The 18,790-nt window shown below is 28.6% G+C and overlaps 1 protein-coding gene across 2 annotated transcripts in view; it reads left to right on the top strand.

Moving 5' to 3' along the window:
• LOC100213359 (calcineurin subunit B type 1) overlaps positions 1-18,782 on the top strand; it is a 27,590-nt gene extending 8,808 nt beyond the window's left edge. For both annotated transcript variants that reach the window (XM_065805902.1, XM_065805901.1), the window contains exons 3-7: positions 1,401-1,440; positions 11,543-11,719; positions 11,830-11,889; positions 12,156-12,340; positions 18,188-18,782. In XM_065805902.1, coding sequence (XP_065661974.1) covers positions 1,401-1,440; positions 11,543-11,719; positions 11,830-11,889; positions 12,156-12,340; positions 18,188-18,235 — 510 coding nt within the window. In that variant the 3' untranslated portion in view covers positions 18,236-18,782. The remainder of the gene's footprint in view (positions 1-1,400; positions 1,441-11,542; positions 11,720-11,829; positions 11,890-12,155; positions 12,341-18,187) is intronic.
• Positions 18,783-18,790: the final 8 nt, after the last annotated feature.

Here is an 18,790-nt window from a genome sequence, read left to right as displayed (position 1 = left end):
TTCGTGGTTTTCCGCAAACAGGCATGATGGAAAACGAATTTTTGGCGCAGAAATGAAACATTTTTTGCATAAACGTAAAACAATAAGTACGTGATAGGCGTATGTGAAACAATAAGTACGTGATAGGGATAAACAGAGTGAATTCTCTAAGCTCAAAAAAATCACTTGAAATTCCAGGTAGGCTCTTTATAAATACTTATACAAAATTTAGTGTGATCAATTATCACTTTTATAATTAAAAATGTGTAATTGCTTCATTTTTAAGAGGTGATATCTATCATTAAATAATGGTCAAATTTAACTTTCTGCACAAAATCTCCAAATTAAAATATCTGTGTTGGATTTAAAACTATGAAATCAATTTTTGGTGTTATGAGAACCTTATAACATACACATTCATCGGTTAAAAGGATTTTGATGGGATATTTTTTCAGCATTAGGGTACCAGATTTTCATGGAGCGAAATATTTAAAATGTAGTAACAAAATCATTTTAAATTTTAAAATTTGTTACAGCATTTTAGTTGGAAATAACTAATCTTGTAACTTCCTAAATGATTATATTTTATGACATTACCTCAATGAATCATTTATTCCATTTATATTTCTAACTTGCCAACAGTTTTAAAGTTCACAAAATGTTTACACAGATAAGTGCAATGAAAAATTAAACTTAATACGTTATCTTACAACAAAAATGATTTCTGTTCTCAAAATACATGCTTTCTTATTTTCTGTGTAAAATCTAGAAAATAAAAAATTATTTTGTAAAATTTACATTATGTAGTTTATAAAATAAATGTAGCTTATTTGTTTTAAACTTAGTTTAAACTTTTTAAAGTTTAAAATAACCTAACATTGTGTAAGGGATATGTGGAAAAAACTTAATAGTGAGTGGCATAAAATTGACTTTGGCAAATTGGAGAAGTTTTAATACAGAATGGCAAGAATATGTAAAGCGGTTAAGATTTAAGAATATGTAAAGCACTAAGGTTTCATATATGAGAGCAAATTTTAAAGTAATTTAATTTGATATTTATTTTTTCTATTGTGCAAACTTAATCAATAAAGTTGCTTATTTTGACAATTTAAGCAGTCATAGAAAAAAGTAACAACAACAGTAAAAACACAAACTTTTCTATCAGGATGTCTGCTATTTAAATGTTTTAAAATAATAATAACAAAAAAAAAAAAGAAAAATCAAGTTGCAGCATTTGGAAATAGCATGTCATAGTGAAATTTACTGGTACTAAATGTTAGAATTGATTTTAATAGGTATTTTAAATGACTAGAGTACCATGACAACGCTAACTAATAAAGTATTGTTTTTAATTGTTTATACTAACTTATTATAGGATTTTATCTTTTGTTATATATTTTTACTTCTTTTTTCTTTTTTAGGGCCAAGATTACTCTATTCCATCTGATATGATAACTCATTGTAAGCACATTTAATGTAATATATAACAACGTTAGGAAATTAAAAATATGTAGTTGTTTTCACGTTCAAGTAACTATTTTAGCTTTAGAAAAGTGAGTATATTTAGCAGGGATGCGGAGTCCCAAAAGGACTCCGGCTTTATATCTCTACTTTTTCCAAATCTGTAGTGTCCAGAAGCTCTAAACATGTTTGTTGACTTATGATCTGCACCAAGAAAAAAGTTCATGAGATTTAAAGACTTGAAACATATTGTTTTTAGGCCCGGAGTCCTGGAGTCCCGGAGTCCTTGCCACCATTATACTTAAGGACTCTGGGCTCAAAAAATGATTATTCCTCTAACCTAAAAGTCTTAACTTTTTTCCTATTAGTAGTCCATAAACTTATTTATTTTTTTAGAGCTCCTGGATACCAAAAACTAGGATAAAGTAATCTTTTTGTGACTTTCAAATCCGGAGTCCTTTTTGGGACTTCGCATCCCTGATATTTAGAAATGTGAAGAATTTCAAAACTATTGTTCCACTTTTACCTTATTTAAAACTTAAAAAATTATAACAAGTTACCTAAAATGTATCAGGAAAAAACTAACATTGCAAGTATTTTATATTTAAGAGTTTTTATGACTTCACATTCATTTGCATTTAACCAACTGACACATTTTTGTTTGTTTTTGTGAATACACATTCCTAATACTCAAAAATATGCACTTGAACGCATTTTAAAAAAATTTAAATGTGTTAAATTTAAATATAGAATGTATATGAGGATATATGATAATATGATGATCAAAGTGCTAAAGAAGATGATTAGATGATTCTATATTTAAATCACTTTTTTTTTTCATCTTTTGCTGAAGAAGTTTATCATTATCATGTTTGTCACATGCAATATATTTTAAGTGGTTAAATCTTGTAGAATATGTTTTAAGGGATTACCTCTTGTAGAATAGTGAATTCAAAAAGAAAAAAGTTGACAAATATATTAAATATTTCTATCTTTTTCTGCTTGATATAATTTTCTGCCTTTCAAGACAGTTTGACACCACAATTACTTTCATTATAGAAAGTTTCATATTTGGTAAAAACTAAAAATAAAATAGATGGTAAAATTTCTTGAGAGAATCAAAGGTTTTTACCAAGTCTATATAAATGGTACAAACTATTTTATTTTGTTATCAAACAAACAAATTAACAAAGCATTTAATTAGATATTTTCAGTTAAAGTTCTCTAAAAGTTCTAAAGTTCTAAAGTTCTCTAAACCTATCATTCGCTAATATTCGTGGTCTTCGAAGTAACTTTTCTTCTGTTGAGTCTTATCTCTTGCAAAGTTCACCAGACCTACTTGCTCTTTGTGAGACTAATTTGAGTTCGGCTGTCTCATCTTGTGATCTTAGTGTTGATGGTTATCTTCCTCTGATTCGTAAAGACTCCAATAGTCACATGCTTGGCCTGGGCATTTACATTCGTAAGAATTCACCTGTTTGTCGTGAAACTAGGTTTGAATCCACAGACTATTCTTTCATGTGCTTTCGTTTAGCACCACTTCACTCTATTGCCTTTCTCTTTGTTCTATATCGCTCTCCTTCATCTCAAGACTGCACTCTTTTTGATGTTATTTCTGATCATATTGACCAAGCCCTCTCTCTTTATCCATCAGCTAATATAGTTGTTGTCGGTGACTTTAATGCTCACCACTCTGAATGGCTTGGCTCTAGTATCAGTGACTCTGCAGGCATTAAAGCCCACAACTTTTGCCTTTCTCAATCCCTAACTCAAATAGTCAACTTTCCAACTCGCTTTCCTGACAACCCTAATCATTTACCTTCTCTACTCGACTTATGTCTTGTTTCTGATCCTAGTCAGTGCTCAGTTTCTCCGCATTCACCCTTAGGTTCTTCTGATCACAGTTTGATCTCTCTAAAACTAATATCTCATTCTCCTTCATCACCTGAATCCCCCTATTACCGAACCTCTTTCAACTACAGTAAAGCTGACTGGGATTCTTTCCGTGACTTTCTTCGTGATGGCCCTTGGGTAGAAATCTTTCAACTTCCTGTCGACAAGTGTGCTTCTTACATAACTTCGTGGATTCAGGCTGGCATGGAATCTTTTATTCCCTCTCGACGATTCCAGGTCAAGTCTCACTCTCCTCCATGGTTTTCCTCGCACTGTGCTGCTGCGATTGCCAATCGAAACCATTACTTCCATATTTATCAGCAAAACTATTCTCCAGAAAACAGGCGTCTGTTTATTACTGCTCGAAACAACTGTAAAAAGGTTTTGTCTAACGCCAAAACCCGCTATTCTCAGGTCATGAAATCTCGTATCTCATCTCAAAAATTAGGCTCTCGTGACTTCTGGAGAATCTTTAATAATATCAATAATAAGGGCAAATCTATAATTCCACCTCTCTTGTATGGTTCAGACTTTGTCACCTCACCTAAAGACAAAGCTGAATTGTTTGCTAAAAACTTTTCATCAATATCATCTCTTGATTCCACTAATTGCGTTCTACCTGATATTGCCAACAAACAGGTTGATCCTTTGCTTGACATTCATATCACTCCAGCATCTGTATCTAAAGTGATTTCCTGCCTAGATTCTTCTACAGCTTGTGGCCCGGACAACATACCTGTTATTGTTTTGCAGAAGTGTTCTCCGGAGCTGTCGTCTATACTCTCAAAACTATTCAACAAGTGCTTATCAGAGTCTTGTTTTCCAGCCTGCTGGAAAGCCGCATCTGTTATCCCTATCTTCAAAAATTCTGGGGAGCGATCTGATTCGTCTAACTACCGTCCCATAAGTCTTCTTCCTATCATAAGCAAGGTTTTTGAATCTTTAATTTACAAACACTTAATTTCTCATCTTGAATCTAATAACTTACTTTCTGACCATCAATATGGATTTCGATCTTCTCGTTCTACAGCTGATTTGCTAACAGTAATAACTGACAGGTTTTATCGTGCATTAGATGAAGGTGGAGAGGTTAAGGCGATCGCTCTTGACATTTCAAAAGCTTTTGATAAAGTTTGGCATGCTGGTCTTCTCCATAAGCTTTCTTCTTATGGTGTATCCGGCAACATCTTTAAGATCATTGAATCCTTCCTTTCCAATCGTAGCATAAAAGTTGTCCTCGATGGACAACACTCTTCTTCTTATTCTGTAACTTCAGGGGTTCCTCAAGGTTCTATCCTTGGCCCTATACTCTTTTTAATTTACATTAACGATCTTCCAGATATTCTCACATCTAAGGTGGCATTGTTTGCTGATGATACTACCATTTATTCTTGTCGTGATAAGAAACCATCACCCTCTGATTGCTTGGAGGGGGCATTTGAACTTGAAAAGGATCTCACTTCTGCTACAGCATGGGGCTCACAGTGGCTGGTGAACTTTAATTCAGATAAAACTCAATTTTTTTCAGCCAATCGTTATCGCAATAATTTAGATCTTCCTATATTTATGAACGGTGATGTACTCGATGAGTCACCTACTCTTCATCTTCTAGGATTAACTCTTACTTCCAATCTTTCTTGGAAACCATATATCAAAACAGTTGCAAAATTAGCATCTGCTAAGGTTGCATCTCTTTATCGAGCTTGTCACTTTCTTACTTCGGATTCTATTCTCTATCTCTATAAATCTCAAATCCGGCCTTGCATGGAATACTGTTGCCATATCTGGGGCGGATCTTCTAATGATGCCCTTTCTCTTTTAGACAAGGTGCAAAAACGCATTGTAAATATAGTTGGACCTGCTCTTGCAGCCAACCTCCAACCATTATCACATCGTCGTAATGTTGCTTCTCTTTCTCTTTTCTACAAATACTATAATGGGCACTGCTCTAAAGAGCTAGCGTCTCTTGTGCCATCTACTAAAATTCATTCTCGTGTTACTCGTCATTCAATTAAGTGTCATCCTTTTTCTGTGACTGTTCCTAAGTGCTCCAAAAGCGCTTATTCGTCTAGTTTTTTTCCTCGAACATCAGTTCTTTGGAATTCGCTTCCTTCATCTTGCTTTCCTGATTCATATAATTTGCAATCTTTTAAGTCGTCCGTCAATCGTTATCTTGCTCTACAATCTTCATCTTTTCTCTTACAGTAACTTCCAACTTTAATTAGTGGCTGCTTGCAGCCTTGTTGGAAGCGAAGTTTTTTAAAAAAAAAAAAAAAAAAAAAAAAAGTTATTTTTACTTGAGGTTTTTTCTCTTTCCATTAGATTAACATAAAATAGAACATAAAATACAAGTTATTGAAAACTAATAAGAATCTTTTTTTTTTTCATTTTCATTTTTTTGACTTTTAAAACAAAATACAGTAAAATTAAGAGGTAAGTTACTTGATACAGTTAAAATAAGTTACTTAATACAAATAAGTTACTTGAATTTTTACGAATAAACAATGTTTTTTTTGGTATTTTTATTTTGTTGATATAACTTTTATTGTATTACTTTTGTAATTAGTAAAATTGATGGTGATTAATTTGGTTTAAATATGCTTTTTGCATGTTTTTTGATAGTTGTGATGGTTGAATATTTTCAACCTTTTAGTGACAACCTCTTAATAGGCTTCGAAAAAAGACAGGTTTTTTTAATAAGTAATAAAAACCTAGATGTTTTAACAATTTTAAGACCAAAGTCTGTTTTAGAAAAAAATTCAACAAATTTTTTTAAAAACCACATAAAAAGTGTTGAGATGACTAACATGATAACTTAAAACTTGCTGACAGATAAGAGTTTGTTTTTTTCAAAAAGATTTTTAGATTTTTGAAAGAAAGATCACAAATTCTACTTATATAATATTCATAAAAATAGTATTCAGGTGGTGGAATTATGTTGATAATTTTCTGATTCAATTTTCTATTTAACTGGCTCTTGTTAGTGTCATTTTTGTAATATTGCATCTGCACCCGAGGTTTGCTGTTATATTGGTACTTTCTGAATTCATCTGCTAGTCATCCAAAAAGTTTCAGAACTCATTTCATATTTATTGCCTGTTACAATAGCAAGTATTTTTCATCATGACCTTATATTTTATTAAAACCATTTTAGGCATTGTTCATTTAAAGTTTATTTTGCATTATTAGTCAAGATATAGAAATATGATATTTGATATAAAGATTATCCAAGAATGATGTTAATGAATTTAAGGTCAGTAGCTAAGGTAAACTTTAATTAATTGAATTAAAGAAGTTGAAAAAGTGTTTTCTAAAATAAAAACCTTGATGACCTTGATCATTTCAGGAAAAAAGTGAAAAGTGTCAGAGTTTTAGGGAAAAAATTAGATAAGTAGATGTTTTTTGAGCATGAATTATACAACAGTATTAAAAAAGATCCATCTTCTTGAAGGAACGCACTTTATTTACTAGCATAGATAGGTCAGTAAAAATAACAATATCTTTTTAAAAAAAGTTTTAACCACTCTTGAATTGACATTTAGCATCATAAAATCTAAGAAGTGTAACCTGTTTATAACATCAGTATTGATGCTTCAATACTGATGTTATGAACAGAACATCGACACAAAAAACAGGTTCATCTCCTATTTTCTGAATAAAGTCTTGCTCATTACAGGCTCATTTTGAAAGAAAACATTTTTCTTTTTCTTTTCAGATTGTTTTGATTTTATAATTCAATCTTGTCTGAATTTCAGCATAATTGTACTAATCTTATGAACAAATCTCTATATGAATACTCTTTGAGTTAAGGCACACACGTAGTTATTTGTAACCTGGAACAAAAATACTTTCATAAATTACATTCAATAAATGTTTAAAAGAAATTTATTTTTAAAAACTTCAATTTTATATTGGATTATAATTTATAATTAGATTTTAATGTCAAAATTTATTTAGACACCCAAAAAACATGGTTAAGTAAATTTTAGAAACTTCCACTTATTTTTTCGCAATCTATATATCTGTTATATCTGTTTAGTTATTTTTTCTCAATCTATATATTCAACTTTTCTACTTTTTGATTTTAATCCACTGCTTAACAATTACATAATCTTTCATATTATTGTACTTTAAAATCTGATTCACTATCTTATATAATCTGTGTTTTCCTCCTTATTATAAAACCGACAAGGATTTTTTCTTTTCAAATTTTTCTTTCTGTGGTTCTTTTTGTGATGATCTTTGGTATCTTTCAAAATTACCATAATTACCAGTTGAACATCGTGAACTAAACACAATTGATGATTTTAACACGTTTCTCAAAACCATCAATTGTGTTTAGTCCACAACGTTCAATTGGTAATTACTAAAGCTCTTTATAATAAAGATAATTGCTATTCATCAGAAAATGTAAGTGAACAGGGAAAATCAACACGGTAACCTGGTAAGGGATTTTTTTTACTAAATTACCAGTAATGAAAAAATTTGGTAATTTTGCATTCCTACTTACTCCTAATACTACTAGCAAAAGTACTAGAATTTAAAGCCACAAAAACATTCAAGTCCAAATTTAATATTTTACAGTATGAAATTAATCCACTATATGCTTGGATAGAATTTTTGAATGCATCAACCACATATCATATAAGTATAATTTTTGTAAATGTCAAAGATGTGGTATTAATAACAAAAAAAATATTTGTGTAGAAACAAATACTTTCTTGTGGATAAACCAAGAATAGGAGGTTTTGGAAGTACCAATGATGTCAAGGTGTTAGCCAGGAATATATTTTTTACTACGTTTTTGTGATATTGGGAATATTTATTGTTATTATTTTACAAAATGTTGAGAATTTTTATTAAAATTCTCCTATTCCTTCAAAAAAAAAGTTACTGAATTTTGGGAATTTTAGACCCATTAGGAATTCCACGTTATATGCAGTGCCATTGGGCTGGCTAACATCCTAAGTTGATAAAAAATTCTTCTATTATTTTAATATCCATATATTTCTATTCTTTTAATATAGATATTTTGCTAATATTAAGTTAGTTTAGATAAATTTAAAAAACAATGTTTCGATATGGCAAAACATTATGTCTCAATTTCCCTAGTATTCGATACTTGCACACAAAGTTTTAGTACATGGTAGACAAATTCTAGTAAACACAGTGCCACCAATAGGTTTTTTTTTAAGAAGAAGGGTCTGAAGCTGCACATAAAATTTATAGACATGATAGACAATATTATTGTTGCAAAACTAACAGAGAAAAAAATCCATAGACATTTATATCTATAGCAAAAGAACATTTGAATTTTTAATTTTTTAAAGATGAAAATCCAAAAAAATGAAAATCCGGTCTTAAAATTGTTAAAACATCTAGGTTTTTATTTTTTTATTTTTTTGTGACTGCATATAAGTGTTGTGAAGATTTTTTTATAGTTTTTATTTTTTTATTTTTTTGCAAATCCTAAAAGAAAATCTATGAATAAATGTATTACTCACCAAAATATTAAAATAAAAATGATATACATAAAATAAAATTTTATTTAAAAAATGATATATACAGGCTCTGTGGAAGGCGGTTACAATGGGTGATTTTCACTCACACGCCAAAACTTCAAAGGCATTAAGTTTTCATTGAATGCTTATTTTTTTCCTGATAATATAAAAATACATAAATTCATAAGAATAATTATATAAAAATTGATATAACTAAATTTGTATTGGTATAATAAACTAAATTTATATAACTGTTTAAAAGTGATAAGATGGGAAAGCCACATCAATGCTGTAAAAACTCTTCAGTTTGAAATGCCAAAAATTTGTGAATCGCTGGGCGATGCAGCTAAGAACGCTAATGAAACAACTGCAAAAATCAACAGCAGAGTAGATTGCTTTAAATATAACAAGCTTTGATTTTTTGTGTTCAATTGTAATTTGGCATAAAGTTTTATTCAATTTTAAATTAACAAGCAAACAACTTTAATCAGCTTCAATAAATATTTCAGAGGCTTTAAAGTCAATGGAAAGAACTTTTTCTTTTTAATTTAATAACAGAAAAACTTTGACTCAGTTATTTGTATTGCACAAGAACTTGCTTCTTTTATAAAGGTAAAAGAAAGTTTTGAAGCAGGATCTGTTTTAAGAGTAAAAAAAAGCAAGGGATTCTTTGACATATTTGAGCAAAACTTGAAACAAAAAACCTGAACAAAACTTGGAAAAACATAAACCAAAAGGAAAAATAAAGACAACATGTTTTCAATAAATATTTGAATGTGCTACTATTGCATTACTATTGCAATAAAAGATTCGATGCTTTTAAAAGATTCGATGTTTTTTTAAAGATTCGATGCTTTTAAAAGATTCGATGCTTTTAAAAGATTCGATGCTTTTAAAAGATTCGATGCTTTTAATGTATCTTATGCACCTTTTACTTTTATTTAATTATTTTTAGCTTTTTATTCAATATTAAAAAGATCTTAATAGTTACAACAGATGTTTTAAAATCCTTTTAAAATCTATGCATTTCATTGGAAAGTAAACTAGCAAACAAAGGTAAAAAGGATATTTCTGGCGAGGAAGATTTGAATTAAAGTTCTTCTCATTTTATTATAAAATGGATCCTGAAAATGTTTATATGCAAATGATTTGAATGAAATCTTTGTGAATGTATCTGTAGCATTCAGGCCCATTTTTACATATGTCCAGCGTAGACAGCCGCTGTGGGGCCTGGGTTTTTGGAGAGGCAAGTCAACAAATTCATTTTTTTTTTTTAATTAAAATTTTTTTTGTCTTAATAATCTATAAAAATTGAAATAAAAAAGCTGAATATTTTTATTTTATCTATTTTTTTAGAAAAGAAAAAAAACAACAAACTTTTATGCAAAAACATAACAATAAACTTTTATACAAAAACATAACAATAAACTTTTTTGTATTCGAAAAAATAAAGTTTGCCTGCTGCATTGTTTTTGTAATATTGTCAGCATGGAATACAAGTGTTGTATTGAAAGTTTATTAAAATTATATATAAATATGTAATTATCTATTTTATGTAAATTTAAAATTATGTAAATGTAAAAAAATATTTATATATATCGTTAAAAAATTTTTCATTAACATGATGTTTAATTTACATAAATTAGATAATTACATTTTTATATATATAGTTTTAACAAATTATCAATATGACACTTGTATTCCAAGCTGACGATTTGTTTTTTTTAAGTTCCTAGTTGTCAATAGTGTTTATATATTTGTATATATGAACTATGCGCTTAAACTTCAAGGTACCCTTGAAATAGGTGAATAATTACAAAACGCATGAGTAGAATATGATGGTAGAAGCTAAAAGATTTCTCAAAAAATGGATTAGCTGGAAACATCTGTCACAATAGTCATCTGAAGCACAATTGTAAAAACTTCAACAAAGTGAACAAAATGCTTCAAGCCATTGAAATTGATTTAAAAGTGGCAAATGAACTGTATAGTTTTCTGTCTACCTTTGGACAGAAGGTTATATCAATTTTTTTAAAATTAGAAAAAGAAGCTTTGATATGTGGGCACCCACAAGTACTCTGTTGACTAGAAACGAAAAAGAGTGTGCAAACCCTAACAAGACAAATTGGCATTGAGGAATCAGACTTCACTGGGAGAGGACATTTAGCTGAACTTGAAGGCAAAGCCAAGTTCACGTTCTCCTTCTCTCTTGTTTTAAATTCCTTGTCTATCTTCTAATTATGGATTTTGTTGCATTAACATTGCACACCCAAAAACTTTTATAATTCTACCTAAGCAATGAGAGCATTTATATTCCAAATGAATGTCTGCATTTCAACTTCTTTGTTTTAACTTTGACCGGTTATTGGTACCGGTAAAACCAGAAAACCAAATCATCTGAATTTACTTTTGGTTGTTCAATGAAAAAAACTTAAATCTACATTCCCTAATGTCAATGTTGTTTTAAGGGTGTTTCTCTATGCTGCTTTTAAAAATTATACTAGAGAAAGATCTTTTTCATTACCACCAAAATACACAATTACCAATAACAGTAGCTAGTGCATAAAGATCTTTTTTAAATTTAAAAATTGTTAAAAGATTTCCATTAAAAATAAAATTGCTGCTGATTTAATTATTGAAAATTTGTGTTTAAAATTTTGTCAAATTATCCTAAACAATTTTAAAACAAAATTTTATTTTACTCTTAGTTGATGCTGATGAAATTAAACGACTGGGGAAACGTTTTCGAAAATTAGATGTTGATAATTCTGGAACTTTATCAATTGAAGAGTTTATGTCATTACCTGAACTACAACAAAATCCTTTAGTACAACGTGTTATTGAAATTTTTGATACTGATGGCAATAAAGAGATTGATTTTAAAGGTTTGGATTTTGAAAGAAAAAAAAACTGCTATCAATTTCTGTTTTAATTTTTATTGATATGAACTTTGGTATATTAAAAAAATTATGTTGTTCTTTTTCTTTTATTTAAGAGTTTATTGAGGGAGTTTCACAGTTTAGTGTTAAAGGTGATAAGACTAATAAACTAAAGTGTAAGTGAATTTATGAGTTCTCTTGTAATCTTTTTCTTTTGTTAGACTTGTAATTTTGCTTTTTTTTTGCTTTTTTTTTTGTATAACTCCTATAAAAACATTTGGTTTAAAAGGTAAGGTTTGATAGCTATAAAAATTTAATGTCATCTAAAATTGTCTATAATAAAATAAGATAAATTTTTAGTTTTAATTTTAGTAAATTTATGTGTTTTTTTTTATTTTATTTATATTTTAGTTAAAAATTTGTAATAACATTACACCTTTAGTTGCCTTTAAAATTTATGACATTAATCAAGATGGTTATATATCCAATGGTGAACTTTTTACTGTTCTAAAAATGATGGTTGGAAACAATTTGAAAGAAGTACAACTTCAACAAATTGTTGACAAAACAATGATACAGTTTGATTTAGACAAAGATGGTAAAATCAGTTTCGATGAGTTTGCTCTTGTAAGTAGAATTTGTTTTTACACAAGAACAAAAATTAAAGTTTAAAGCATTTGAAGAGATATATAATATTTAAAATGTTTAAAAATTTTTTTCAAATTAGCAATGAATTAAGTAAAAAGTTGTTTAGTAAAAAATTTTGATGAAATAAGTTGAAAAATGATTTATAGTTTGCAATATTTACTTTAACATTAATTATCACTAAACTAGAGTAATGTCAGTCAGTAACTATTTGCTATAAAGTAACTGTTTTTTTCTTCATTACGGTTTTCAGTTTTTTTAAGTCTTCAAACATCAATACTAAAGCTCATATGAATTAATCACATAAGTTACTGAATCATTAGATATAATGTGTGTGTTATTATACATATGATTAATTATACATACAAAGATCTCAGGTGGACAAAAACAGCAACAACAAAAATTTGTTTATAACAAAAAGGCAGAGGTGCATTGAAAACATTGAATTGAAAATGAACAGAAAGAACAACTGAGCGCGATGTTTGTATCACTTTGAAAATAAACAAGAAGAACAACTGAACTCGATCTTTCACAAACATAAATCTTCTCTTGCCCACACTCCCCTAAAATTATTTACGAGATATTTATGACTCTCACAAAAGTGTAATTTTTTTGCATAAAAAAATAATTCGAACAAAAAAGACAAAGTTTGAGCTCCAGATCGACTTTTTTGCTTACAAAACGCTTTTTTTTTTTTCACTGGTTATTTTTGAAGTGCTTGAGATTCTATGTTAACTATACTTGCTAACAGCTCGCGATCACACAACATAAGTTATTTTACACCCCAACAATTGTTTAGTTTTTAGTAAGCAGTTTTTAGTGAGCAGAATTTTAGTATCATAAATTTGAATATAAATATTACATAGTTATAGTACAAAGTTATAATAGAATTTGTTAAAAAAAAATTTTTTTTTTCTTTTTAAACACAGATACACAGTGCATAGAGATTTCTTTTCCTAAATTCCTTTTTTTTTTAAATAAAAATAGTCTTTTTTAAAAATAAAAATAAAATAATTGCATAATAAACTGCAATGCTTTTAAAAAGGCACGGTTGTTGCAAAAAATTAAAAAAGAGTGCCAATTGAAATGCAAATGTTTTTGATTAGATTGGACTAACTGACAAAGATAAAATTATTACACTCTAAATTATTGTATTATAGTTTTTATTTTATGCAATAAATTATATTTTATATATTAATTACTTTAATATATCATAGTCATAAGAATGCATAGTCTGAAAACATGGACCATTTCCATTGTTTTTTGAATTTAACTTAAAAACTGCACAACAACCCTGCAAACCTGCACAACTTTATAAAAACTGGCAAGCTTTTAATGTATATAGTGGTTTGGAATGTTTGTTTGATATTTTTAAAGGAGATTTTTAAAACAAAGACATAAACTTAGCTACAGATATAGGTTTCCTTGCTTCTAAAGTAAAACAACATGTATAGATGTATTAGCCTCTAAAGTAAAGAAGACTTAGCATCAAGGCATATTCTCAAAAATTCTGGCAAGTGTTCTTTAAACATTTATAGGAGAATTCTTTTAATAAATTGTTACTGCTAAAGTGTAAAGTATAAATAAAGGTATTGTAAATTTATTGAAAATAGATATGTATCTGCTATTTGATATAATAAAGTAGTTCTTGACAAAAATCTTGTGCAAGAAATTTAATTTATTAATAAACGGTGTTGAACATTTTTAGGAAAAAATTAATTTAATATTAGAAAAATTTAATAATGATTTATTTTATTAAGAATATTATGAATATCGAAAATTTATTAGTTTCACACTTCAGGAATATAATTAAGTAATACACTACTCACTGAAATGTCTTCTGTTTTGTTAAACAATCTTTCTGATAAAAAACCAGACATTAGTGAAACTGTAAGTAGAACTCAAGAAATAACATTTCTAAGAGAAAAAGTTTACAATATCCAAATGAATAAATTTTTTAGAGATTACCAACAGTTTGCTTCAATTTTACTGCACTGCAGGGTTGTGTAAGATGGGTACTCAGACTTTTGTTTTAACTATATATAAGAATTATTGCGGAGTACCAACAATGTTTGTGAAAGTTTGTTAATTTTTTTATGCCAAAGACATTACTGAAAAACATAAAATGAGAAAGAAAACTAGCAAGACATCTGATATTATCAAAACAAATGAAAAAAGTTGAAATGACAAGTTTGTTCAATGTAAAAGTTTATTTTCATAGTCACATTACTTTTTTTTTTTTTTTCAACATCTTTACTTCGAACAAGGTTGCAAGCAACCACTAATTAAAGTTGGAAGTTACTGGAAGAGAAAGGATGAAGTTTATAGAGCAAGGTAACGATTAACAGACGACTTGAAATATTGCAAATTATATGAATCAAGAAAACAAGATAAAATAAGCGAATTCCAAAAAGCTGATGTTTGACAAAAAAAACTGGACAAATAATAATTTTTAGAGCACATAGGAACAGTCATATTAAAAGGATGAGACTTGATTGAGGAGTAACACAAAAATAAATTTTAGTAGATGGTACAAGAGGCGCTAGCTCTTTAGAATAGTGCCCATTATAGTATTTATAGAAAAGAGAAAGAGAAGCAACATTACGACAATGTGATAATAGTTAAAGGTTGGCTGCAAGAGCAGGTCCAACTATGTTTACAATGCGTTTTTGCACCTTGTCTAAAAGAGAAAGGGCATCATTGGAAGATCTGCCCCAGATATGGCAACAGTATTCCATACAAGGCCAGATTTGAGATCTATAGAGATAAAGACTAAAATCCGGAGTAAGAAAGCGGCAAGCACGATAAAGACATGCAACCTTAGCACATGGTAATTTTGCAATTGATTTCATATATGGTTTCCAAGAAAGATCTGAAGTTAAAGTTAATCCAAGATCAAGGGTAGATGACTCATTAAGTACATAACGTTCATAAATATTGCAAGATCAAGATTTTTGCAATAACGATTAGCGAAAAAAATTATTCTCTAAAGTTTACCAGCCATTGTGAGCCCCATGCTGTAGCAAAAGTGAGATCTTCTTTAAGCTCAAATCCAAGCAATCAGGGAGTGTTGCCTTCTTATCAAGACAAAAATAAATAGTAGTATCATCAGTGAACAATGAATATCTGGAAGATCATTAATGTAAATTAAAATGAGTGCAGGGCCAAGGATAGAACCTTATATATATATATACTATATATATATTATATAATAGTGTGTGTATATATATATATATATATATATATACTATATATATATTATATAATAGTGTGTGTATATATATATATATATATATATATATATATATATATATATATATATATATATATATATATATATATATATATATATATATATATATATATAAAGAATTTATTTCTCACTACTTTGATAGGTTTAGTTAGGGTAGTTCATATTCTATGACTAAATAGCGATGATGTTATGCTTTCTTTTGATAATATATTTTTGGAAACCAAAAATAGGTTCAAAGAATGTTAGATAAGGAAGCATTTAAAATTATGTATACAAGTATATATAAGTAGGTTACCCAAAAGCGTACAAAGGAAGGGAGAGTTTCTAGATTGTAAAAAACTGATACTTTATTTTTTCTGACTGCTGACAAGTATAAATGTCAATAGTTTCCCATTTTATTTGTATGTAAATAGTTATATAGGAAGAAAAGAAAAAGCCAGCAATACTTATTCTAATTAAGTTAAAATTAAAAGTTTTAATTTATTGTTTATGTTTTGAAATTTCGTAGTGGATTGGGTTTGTTTTTTTTTTGAAAAAAAAAAAAACACTTGCCTAAATATTATAAGAAATGACAAAAAATGTTTTTTGAAATTTTGTAGTTATAAAAATAATCTTTTGTTTATTTATTTATAAACAAATTTGGAAAAGTAGAGCTTAATGTTGGTCTTTAATATAAATTGATGACTTTTTATATTTTATATATATATATATATATATATATATATATATATATATACAGTATTGTGCAAATTAGTTTGGTTGAAGTTTTATTAAAAAAAAACATGCCAATGGTACAAAATATGATATAATTAATAGGAGATATGACCTCCTCTTGCTTTTACAAGCATTTTAACACGATTTGGCATGGATTCGACCAAAGTTAAACACATTTTAGTCACTTGCTCATTATGATACCAGGTCCTAATCACAGCACTAATTAGCTTTGCCATTGTCGAACAGTCTTCTTTCAGGAGTCTTTGTTTGATTATAGCCCATAAGTTTTCAATGGGATTGATGTCTGGAGAATTTCCAGGCCAGTCTAAAATCTCCAGTCCACTTTCTTCAAAGAATGTGCGCATTTTACGTGAAGTATGGCATGGTGTGTGATCCTGCTGAAAAATGCCATCTCCATCAGGAAAGTCCCTTGTCATACTAGGAAGCAAATGAGTCTCCAAAATAGCCTTGTATTTATTCATCATTCCCTCTACGTTAATGAGTCGTCCAAGGCCTTTAGCTCTAAAACTACCCCAAAACATCTTAGGCGGATGTTTGGGTGCTTGTTGAATATGTCCTGACCGATGCGGTTCACCTTTGCTTCGTCTCACAAACTTTGACCTGTAGCCATGGACTTCAAAATGCGATTCGTCGGAGAATACTACTTTTTTCCAGTCGTCTGCTGTCCATTGAGAATACCTACGTGCCCATTGAAGGCGTTTTCTCTTCATAACCGATGTCAATAACTGTTTCTTTAGAGGTTTTTTGGCAAATCTGCCAACTTCAAGGAGCTTTTGTCAGACAGTTGAAGAAGAAATATTTATGCCTGATGTGGACAAATCTCTCTGAAGGTCTGCACTTGTTTTCTTAGGATTCTTTATACTTTCTCTGATGATAACTGTATCATCGCGAGGTGTTGTCTTGTGTTTTCTTCCACATCTTCCTTGTCGCAGTGTTGAAGATTCACCAGTGTCTTTTTATCTTTTTAAGATATCACCAACGGTTGACTTGGCCACCTTCATTTTCTTAGAAATCTGTCTAATGCTCAAACCAGCCTGTTCTTTAAGAGCTATAATGCTTGCACGTTTCTTGGGAGTGATGTCCATTGTGAATATGAGGTGAATAATCCGTCACAACCTCCGTCACAACCTTTCTGCACAAAGCCTGGAGTAGCACTGAAGCCGCTGATGCGTTTGCTAGAATGTCTTCCCGGCAGCAAAGAGTTGCCAGACACCACTAGACTACAGTAAAACACTTATTTATTTGAAAAAACAAGAGAATCTTTAGTATCATAGCTAAAAGTTGGGCTTATTGTGAAAATTATTCCAATTTTGCCACTGTCCGAACTAATTTTCACAATTCTTTATATATATATATATATATATATATATATATATATATATATATATATATATATCATATTATACTTATATACTCTCTTGTCAGCTGATATATTGTTTTTCTCTGATCAAAATATTGTATATTATTTTTCTCTGCATCAAAAGATATTAAAATGACAATATTATTCTAAAAATATTTACATATTATTAGTTGCAATATTATTTTAATGTAATATATAATTATAATATAGTATTGTGTTATATTATAATATATATATATATATATATATATATATATAAATATATATATATATATATATATATATATATATATATATATATATATATATATATATATATATATATATATATATATATATATATATATATATATATATATATACACACATTACATATTACATATTTTATGCAGTTAAGTATAAAGCGTGGTTAATCCGGGTTTTAAACCCAAAATTCTTTACTTTTTGTAACTTGAGTTTATTTTCAGTTTTTTTATTTTAGGTTGTTGGAAACATGGATCTTGATAAGAAAATGGTAGTCGATGTTTAGCTTTTTTTTGTGGCATTAATAATTATGAGAAGTTGAAATCAATTGCATTTGGATAGATTGTATTAAATCTCAATTTATACCAAAACAGTTACCATAGTTTTAAATTTTAGTCATGCTGTATTCATGAATGTTGAACGATGTTATTTAATTTTATCTGTGGTTAATGTGAGAAACGTAAAAAATAAGCTAGAACCGCTAATAATAAACGGTTTGTTTTTAAAGGTTGTTCTCAGTGTACTTATTTTCCATATTTATACCTTGGATCACTTCAATAATTTTCAATTCTGTTTAAAGACAATGCTATTAAGTAAAGGGTTATTAAATACTTCATTTTTAAATTTTTTTTTTTTTTTTTTTCAATTAAGTATTGATTATCATTAACTATATTAACTATGTTGGTTTTTATTAGCTATTTAACACATTCATTTTGCACAGTATTGGCTTGATCTTTTTTTTTTTTTTTTTTTTAATGATTATGAGTTACTCTCATTTTTATGTGTAAAATATCTTGCAATATGAATTGAATATATTCTTTTATACTTTGCAATTGAGTTG

The sequence above is a fragment of the Hydra vulgaris genome, chromosome 09, assembly GCF_038396675.1.
Source record: "Hydra vulgaris chromosome 09, alternate assembly HydraT2T_AEP".
NCBI lineage: Eukaryota > Metazoa > Cnidaria > Hydrozoa > Anthoathecata > Hydridae > Hydra > Hydra vulgaris.
Note: the sequence above shows the minus strand (reverse complement) of the source record. Positions and strands in the feature narration are given on the sequence as shown.